The sequence below is a fragment of the Hyperoodon ampullatus genome (genome assembly GCF_949752795.1).
Source record: "Hyperoodon ampullatus genome assembly, chromosome: X".
NCBI lineage: Eukaryota > Metazoa > Chordata > Mammalia > Artiodactyla > Ziphiidae > Hyperoodon > Hyperoodon ampullatus.
The window spans coordinates 49285276-49293903 of NC_136913.1; the positions used below are offsets into that span (position 1 = coordinate 49285276).

General features: G+C 36.4%; 1 protein-coding gene across 2 annotated transcripts in view; it reads left to right on the forward strand.

Annotated features, from left to right (window-relative positions):
- RRAGB (Ras related GTP binding B) overlaps positions 1–6316 on the forward strand; it is a gene marked incomplete at its 3' end in the record, with an annotated part of 57464 nt that extends 51148 nt beyond the window's left edge. For both annotated transcript variants that reach the window (XM_079727864.1, XM_079727865.1), the window contains 3 exons: positions 4042–4133; positions 5200–5315; positions 6219–6316. In XM_079727864.1, the coding sequence (XP_079583990.1) occupies positions 4042–4133; positions 5200–5315; positions 6219–6316 (306 nt within the window). The remainder of the gene's footprint in view (positions 1–4041; positions 4134–5199; positions 5316–6218) is intronic.
- Between the last annotated feature and the right edge of the window lie 2312 nt (positions 6317–8628).

Sequence of the window (8628 nt, forward strand, 5' to 3'; positions counted from 1 at the left end):
ATAGTCATTTTGACAATATTGATTCTTCTAATCCAAGAGCATGGTATTTCTTTCCATCTGTTTCTATCATCTTTGATTTCTTTCATCAGCATCTTATAGTTTTTTGAAGTACAGGTCTTTTGCCTCCTTAGGTAAGTTTATTTCTAGGTATTTTATTCTTTTTGCTGCACTGGTAAATGGGATTGTTTCTTTAATTTCTTTTTCTGATCTTTCATTGTTAGTGTATAGAAATGCAAGAGATTTCTGTGTATTAATTTTGTATCCTACAACTTTACCAAATTCATTGATGAGCTCTAGTAGTTTTCTGGTAGCATCTTTAGGATTTTCTATGTATAGTAGTATCATGTCATCTACAGACAGAGACTGTTTTACTTCTTTTCCAATTTGGATTCCTTTTATTTCTTTTTCTTTTCTGATTGCCATGGCTAGGACTTCCAAAACTATGTTCAGTAAAAGTGGTGACAGTGGATATCCTTGTCTTGTTCCTGATCTTAGAGGAAATGCTTTCAGCTTTTCACCATTGAGTATGATGTTAGGTGTAGGTTTGTCATATATGGCCTTTATTGTGTTGAGGTAAGTTTTCTCTGTGCCCACTTTCTGGAGAGCTTTTTTCATACATGGGTGTTGAATTTTGTTAAGAGCTTTTTCTGCATCTATTGAGATGATCATATGGTTTTTATTCTTCAGTTTGTTGCTGTGGTGTATCACACCGATTGATTTGGGGATATTGAAAAGTCCTTTCATTCCTGGGATAAATCCCACTTGATCATTGGGTCTGATCCTTTTTAATGTATTGTTGGATTCGGTTTGCTAGTATTTTGTTGAGGACTATTTTTGCATCTATGTTCACCAGTGACGTTGGCCTGTAATTTTCTTTTTTGGTGGTATCTTTGTCTGGTTTTGGTTATCAGGGTGATGGTGACCTCATAGAATGAGTTTGCAAGTGTTCCTTCCTCTGCAATTTTTTGGAATAGTTTCAGAAGGATAGGTGTTATCTCTTCTCTAAATGTTTGATAGAATTCACGTGTGAAGCCATCAGGTCCTGGACTTTGGTTTGTTGGGAGTTTTTTAATCCCAGTTTCAACTTCATTCTTGTAATTGATCTGTTCATATTTTTTGTTTCTTCCTGGTTCAGTCTTGGGAGATTGTACCTTTCGAAGAATTTCTCCTTTTCTTCTAGGTTGTCCATTTTATTGGCATATAGTTGCTTGTAGTAATCTCTCATGATCCTTTGTATTTCTGTGGTGTCTGTTGTAGCTTCTCCTTTTTCATTCCTAATTGTATTGATTTGAGTCCTCTCCCTTTTTTCCTTGATGAGTCTGTCTAAAGGTTTATCCATTTTGTTTATCTTTTCAAAGGAGCAGCTTTTAGTTTCATTCATCATTTCTGTTGTTTTCTTTCTCTCTATTTCATTTATTTCTGCTCTGATCTTTATGGTTTCTTTCCTTCTATTAACTTTGTGTTTGTTCTTCTTTCTGCAGTTGCTTTAGGTGTAAGGTTAGGTTGCTTATTTGAGATTTTTCTTGTTTCCTGAGGCAAGATTGTGTTGCTATAAATTTCCCTCCTAGAGGGATGTCTAGGGGTGTCACATAGGTTTTGGATCCTCATGCTTTCATTTTCATTTTCTCTATATACTTTTTGATTCCTTTGATTTCTTCAGTGATCCATTGGTTGTTAAGTAGCATATTGTTTAGCCTCCATATGTTTGTGTATTTTACAGCTTTTTCCTTGTAGTTGATTTCTAATCTCATAGTGTTGTGTTTGGGAAAGATGCTTGATATGATTTCAGTTTTCTTAAATTTACCAAGGCTTGCTATGTGGCCCAGCATGTGATCAATTCTGGAGAATGTTCCATGTGTATTTGAGAAGAATGTGTATTCTGCTGTTTTGGGATGGAATGCTCTAAATATCAATTAAGTCCATCTATTCTAATGTGTCATTTAAGGCCTGTGTTTCCTTATTGATTTTCTGTCTGGATGATCTTTCCATTGATGAACATGGGGTGTTAAAGTCCCCCAATATGATTGTGTTACTGTCGACTTTTCTTTCTATAGCTGTTAGTATTTGCTTTATATATTGTGGTGCTCCTATGTTGGGTTCATATATATTTACAATTGTTATGTCTTCTTCTTGGACTGATCCCTTGATTATTATGTAGTATCCTTCTTTGTCTCTTGTAACATTCTTTATTTGAAACTCTATTTTGTCTAATATGAGTATTGTTACTCTAGCTTTCTTTTGATTTCTGTTTGCATGGAATGCATTTTTCCATCCTCTTACTTTCAGTCTGTATGTGTCCCTAGATCTGAAGTGGGTCTCTTGTAGACAGCATATATATGGTAGACACATATCTTAATCTCTCTGAGTTTGGTTCCCCTTTTATAAAATGGAGATAATAATATCTATATCATAGGTTTATTGTGTGGATTAAAATGGGACAAGGTAACATTAAGCCCTAGCACAAAGTTTATCATACAGTTGGCAAACTGTTAAACGTTGATTTCTTTTGCTATTGCAGCCAACAGAGGGCAGAGAATGCAAAGTACAATTTTTCTCCTTCCTTTGTAGAAACATTATTTTTAATGGTAGCATATTTGGGAGTCATCCTTCCTGCTAACTGGTACAGCTGAGACAAGGAGTCCTAACTAGAGTGTCTTTCTGCCTCAGCCCATAGGCAGGGATCACTTGCTTGGAAGTTCACTACCCTGAGCCCTGTCTTTCCTGCTAGTGGTAATAGCAACAAGCAAGTGAGCTCTTCTGTCTATCTTGAGACATGTGGCATGGTAGAATCCTGCCTCAGCAGTATTCTCCTGCCACATCTACCACACATGATCATAGAGGTTAACCTAATATAAACTCTGTTTTTCACTGGCAGTAACAAGTAGCTTTTGCTTTCTCTTGAGGGCTAAGTTTAGTTGTGATTGACCATTTTCACTATAGCTCTTGAAGTCAAGCAACAGGAACCTATTCCACCATTGGTCTAGGGATTATGTTTTGAAAATTTCACATGGTTTCAGGGAATTGCCCTGTGAATTTTCTTCTGGCAAATGACTCAGTTTTGCTTCCTACTAGAAACTTTACATCAGCCTATGGGAAATACTTGTGTGGTTTCATTAATCTGAAAGTGTTAGGGGAAGTATTTTCAGCTGGCATTGGTGTCCATCATGAATAGGTTCATTTATAAATAGTAAATCCTCAGAGGTCAGAATCGTTCAGTTAAGATTTTTAAATATGATACGAAAAACCACTTGGTTATAGCCTTCATTAAAATCAAATACATTGAGTACACCTCAACAACAGCTAAGAGGGACTTCCCTGGTGGTCCAGTGGTAAAGAATCCACCTTCCAGTGCAGGGGATGCAGGTTCAGTCCCTGGTTGGGGAACTAAGATCCCACATGCCACGGGACAACTAAGCCTGTGCACCACAACTACTGAGCTTGCACACCTCAACTAGAGAGCCCGCATGCTGAAAACTACAGAGCCCACACACCCTGGAGCCCACGTGCCACAAATAGAAGCCTGAGTGCCGCAACGAAGAGCCTGCACGCCACAGCGAAAAGATCCCACATGCCTTGACGAAGATCCTGTGTGCCTGCAATTAAGACCTGACACAACCAAAATAAATAAACAAATAAATAGATAAATAAAATATTAAAAAAAGAACAGCTAAGAATTTTTATTTTTCCTTTTTGATTTGTACTTTTTTTGAATCAAAGACCATCGTATTGAAATAAGATGAATATTTAATGATTAAAGTAAGTGAGAAGGGACAGCAATGAACCAAAATAGATAGTACAATACTTAAATGATCTAATAAAATTATAACCAAACAGTACTGGATGTGTCATCCGTAGGGATGTTGAAATTATGCAGATGTTGACAGGATATGGGACAGAGGAATAGAGGCAGTAAAGCCAGGTGCCAAGTCTACCCTGAAAATCAGGGTGACCAAGAGACTGACAAATGTATTGCCTTGAAGAGTGGTAGAGTGTGATATGACAACACTGCATGGATTTAAAGGGCATTGCTCTTTTTCATAGGTGATTTCTCACTATCAATGTAAAGAACAGCGTGATGTCCACAGATTTGAGAAAATCAGCAACATTATTAAGCAATTTAAGCTGAGCTGCAGGTAAGAGATCTTATGTGGTGTATTTATCTATGGAACAAATTGTCATTTTTTGAGAGGTTCAAATAACTATAGTAGACTGCACTTCTATATTCAGCATACTTCTTTGTATTAAAAATAGAGCTAAACTCTAAGGGAGGCTACAGTTGACTGAAGTGAAAGACATCTTTAATGCAAAGTCAACTGATGCAGAAGAAGCATATGAAAAATATCTAAGCAGAGTACCCCTTCAAGATGTTTGATACTATTTGGGAAAAGATAAACAGAAAATGTCCAAGAGAGTTTTGAAAAACAAGAAAGGAGAATTTACCCTACCAAATACCAAGATTTACTATAAAACTACAGTAATTAAAATAGTGAGGGACTGATTCAAGAATGGCACAAAGCAGAGAGTCTAGAAATATCTGATCATATTGTCTCAGCTTTGTTTAAATACAATTTGAATCTTAGCATTGTGAATATAGGAAGAAGGAATGGCTGAACATCATAATCTAGTAAAGATTTAATAATCAAAATTCTTATCCTGGTAAAACTTTGATGCCCAGACAATAGAATAAGTGTAAGTTTTTCCCTTTTATGCCATAGCACACTTTGAGACTTTCTGCCATGTTTATTCTAACATTTTAAAGAAGAAATAGCAAATGGCATATAAATATCATTACCCTTTTTGTTTTCAAAGAAATGGGATCATTTCTAGAATTTCAGCATAACTAACATTCAGAAGATGCAATTATTAATCTCAATGATAGGGAAATTTCAACTGAATAAACTTCTTAAATATTAGAGAAATCTTTGGTAACATGATTTTTAATATGAATCTAGGTCTAAGCCCACTTTTCATTTCACAGTCAGTATCAAGTCCTAGTCCACTTTCTAAGTCACTTTCCAGCACGTGTTAAATTTGTCATTAGAGTTTCCTTGGAAAGCAAAGTGGGATTAGTGATTAACTGTCTTAATGAGGTGGTAGATTGAGATATAATGCTATGAAAATGTTTAACATGAAAGATAAGAATGTCTTATGTTGCTATTATTTTATGTTCTTTACTCACTTTTCTCCTTTCTCCTATAGCAAGCTGGCTGCCTCTTTCCAGAGCATGGAAGTCAGGAACTCTAACTTTGCTGCTTTCATTGACATCTTTACATCCAACACTTATGTGATGGTCGTGATGTCTGATCCATCCATTCGTAAGTTTAAACTTAGCTGACATAGGTTCAAAGCCACATATTCTTTAAACTAATTTCCCTAGAGGTAGTACATTATTAAAGATACTGAAAAGCTATTTTGTAGTGAACAACACTGTGAATGTACTTAATGCCACTGACCTATACATTTAAAAATGGTTAAAATGGTAAATTTCATTTTATGTGCATTTTACCACAATGAAAAAAAATTTAGTACTAGTGGTAAATACTTTTTATTTAATAGACATATTTTGAAACTTAAAGATAATTTAGACTCTAGGGTATTATGTCTTCTTCATGGGAACTTTAAAAATTACTTATGTATAGTTACTACATCTAAGGATTTTAAAGAAAAAGAACCCAAATGTATGACTTATGCTCCATGTGGGGTAGATTTTTAAAAGACTAGTCAATCTAAGCTCTGAACTATTAAATGTTGAACCATTTTATATGTCATTGTATATTCCTAAGTATCATACTCCCATATTTCTGTTATGGGCATAAAGAGAGATATTTGGTGCTTCCATGCCATAATATCCATATCCATCACAACCATTGAAATAAAGGTTCTAGCAGTATTTCCAGGATGCTCCCAGAAGTTTAAATTATCTCTTAAGTTATCTATCTTAGGTTAATATTAGAATACAACATAAGATAATGTTCTTTTTTACTATTAGCTCCAAACCAAAAGAGTTTGAAAATTTATTTTGAAAATACTATGCTTAGAATATAAACAAATCTTTTATTTATTCAGAAAAATTAAACTCTGGTTAACTTGGGACTTATGTTCTCTGTGACATACATTGAGGGATTTGGCTCTCTTTTGTTTATTTGTTTTTACTAATCAATTATTCCTTTGGCTGCTTGTACTTAGTCTGTTGGTTATCTTCCCTACCCCACCCTCAGCTTCTGCAGCTACTCTGATCAATATCCGCAATGCCAGGAAACACTTTGAAAAGCTGGAAAGAGTGGATGGACCAAAGCAGTGTCTTCTCATGCGCTAAAACATTGCCAAATGCTGTTTCAGAAAAAAATTGGAATACTGTTTCTTAATCTTAATGTTGTATTAGTATGTATAGGCTCTGAAATGTTGTGATGCTTATCACTTCTGTATTTCTTCCCTACTCCCCAGTCTTAATGTTTAACCTTGAATGCTATTTACTCAAATAGCCAGTGATGAGTTAGAAGATGAGCTGTTTATGAAGTTGGTGTGACATATAAAGTAGGTGATATATAAGTGTTCTGATAACAACGTTCTAATAGTGCAGGTGTTCTGTTAACCTGATTCCAGTTGTTGTGTATGCCAAAGCCTTTCCCAACGTCATCTTGTACTCCTTACCAGAGAGTAACCTATACGTTTGGAATATTACTGTTTTCTCAGCATGAATTAAAAATATTCCTTAACTACAATTGTAAATAAACTTTTGCTGTTAGTGATTTCAGTGTCTGTTTTTCTTTTCCTTGTTTCTTCAACTTTTCCCTAAGAAAGAGCAAATGAATTTCAGTTATCCTAGGGGAAGGGGACCTGCTGTTTGGGAAATAGTACAAAATAAAGTTTGGTAGGAAGGATGAGCCAAATGATAGCCTTAAAGCTAGGCAGAAGAGTTTTGGTACAATGTGATAGGAAACGACAAAGGAATTTTGAAAGAAAGTTAACCTATAGGCTGACTGATGGCAGTCGGAGAATCTGTGGTAGTAATCCAGGCCTGAGGTGTGTTGAAAGTCTATTTCAGGATGCAGCTGGAGAAGGAATGAATAAAAAGTTGAGGGAAAATAGTATTTATGAGATGTAAGTCTTCTTTCTATGAGGTCCAGGAATGGTTAATTTTATATATTCCATAACACCTGGTGGGATGTGCCTTCATTATACTAGTTAAGTAGTATTAAAACCTCTCTCAGGCTGGGAGTTTATTTGACTTCATCCCCTAAGGAAAAGATGAGGCATTGTGAACTGGGAGAAATGGAGCTTGACAACACTGACTAGAACTACTCAGAGCCCTTTTTCAGTTTCCATAGAACTGAAACAGAACACAGAAGCATTTAGGGAATCTACAGTAGAGTCGACTCATCTCAATTTTCTTGTCTCTATGTCATGAAGGAACTTCTTCCAGACTGCCAGAACCTCACCTTTCCCCATCTTATTGTCCCCAATTGAGATAGGGTTTTTACTGAGCAGCAAAGAACATGTTGTTTTTTAGGCAGTTTAACATTATGTAGATTAAAAATATCAATTCTTAAAAGAATCTCATTGGACTAATTTTATCAACAGTTGTATTAATCTTCTATAGAAGGAGAGTTTTTTAAGTAGGTGTTCCAGATTATCCTAGTAACATCTAGGAAAATGAAAAGAGCAAATGAACTGGGCGGGGTGGCGGGGGGCGGTCTGTTCTGTGACTAATGATTTGGCATGTTCTCCTTATCCCTATCTGGGGTGAGGTTTGAAGGAAAACACCCAAAAGTGGTTTTTTTTTTTGTATTTTGGAAGGTGGATAGATACAGATAATCAATTAGATAAGCACAAAAAAAATAAAACAGTTATATAATTACTCTGTTCACTCTCGGTTCAGCCCTTTCTCAGATTCTAGTTATAACTTGGACTTAGAGGATGTATAAAAGTATGAAAGGTTAGAAAAATAAGGTTATGATTTGACTTAATCCTTATGGTAATGTGCATCCGGTCGTCTTTGTCACTGAAGACAAAAAAATAATGTTTTGAGATAGATATTTGTCCAAAGACGGAGCCGCTTAGAAACGGAAATAAACACAAGTGGACAGTGAAGGCATGTACACGGAAAGAGTTGGAGAGAAGAAATCAAAACCAGAGGTGTAGGAATTACAAGATCAGTGATACAATGAACTGATTCTTTTTACAGGTCATGTTAGCTATGTCAGTAGAATAGGGCAATGGTTCTCAAACTTGAGCATGCATGATAACCACTTGGAGGGTTATTGTTAAAACACACACTGTTGGGCTTCCCTGGTGGTGCAGTGGTTGAGAGTCTGCCTGCTGATGCAGGGGACACGGGTTCGTGCCCTGGTCTGGGAAGATCCCACGGAGCGGCTGGGCCCGTGAGCCATGGCTGCTGAGCCTGCGCGTCCGGAGCCTGCGCTCCACAACGGGAGAGGCCACAACAGTGAGAGGCCCGCGTACCGCAAAAAAAAAAAAAAAAAAAAAAAAAAAAAAAGCCACACACTGCTGTCCCACCCGCTACCACTGAGAGTTTCAGATTCAGTAGGTCTCGGGTGGGGTCCATGAATCTACATTTCTAACAAGTTCCCAGGTGTTGCTGATACTGATCCTGCTGGTCCACAGACT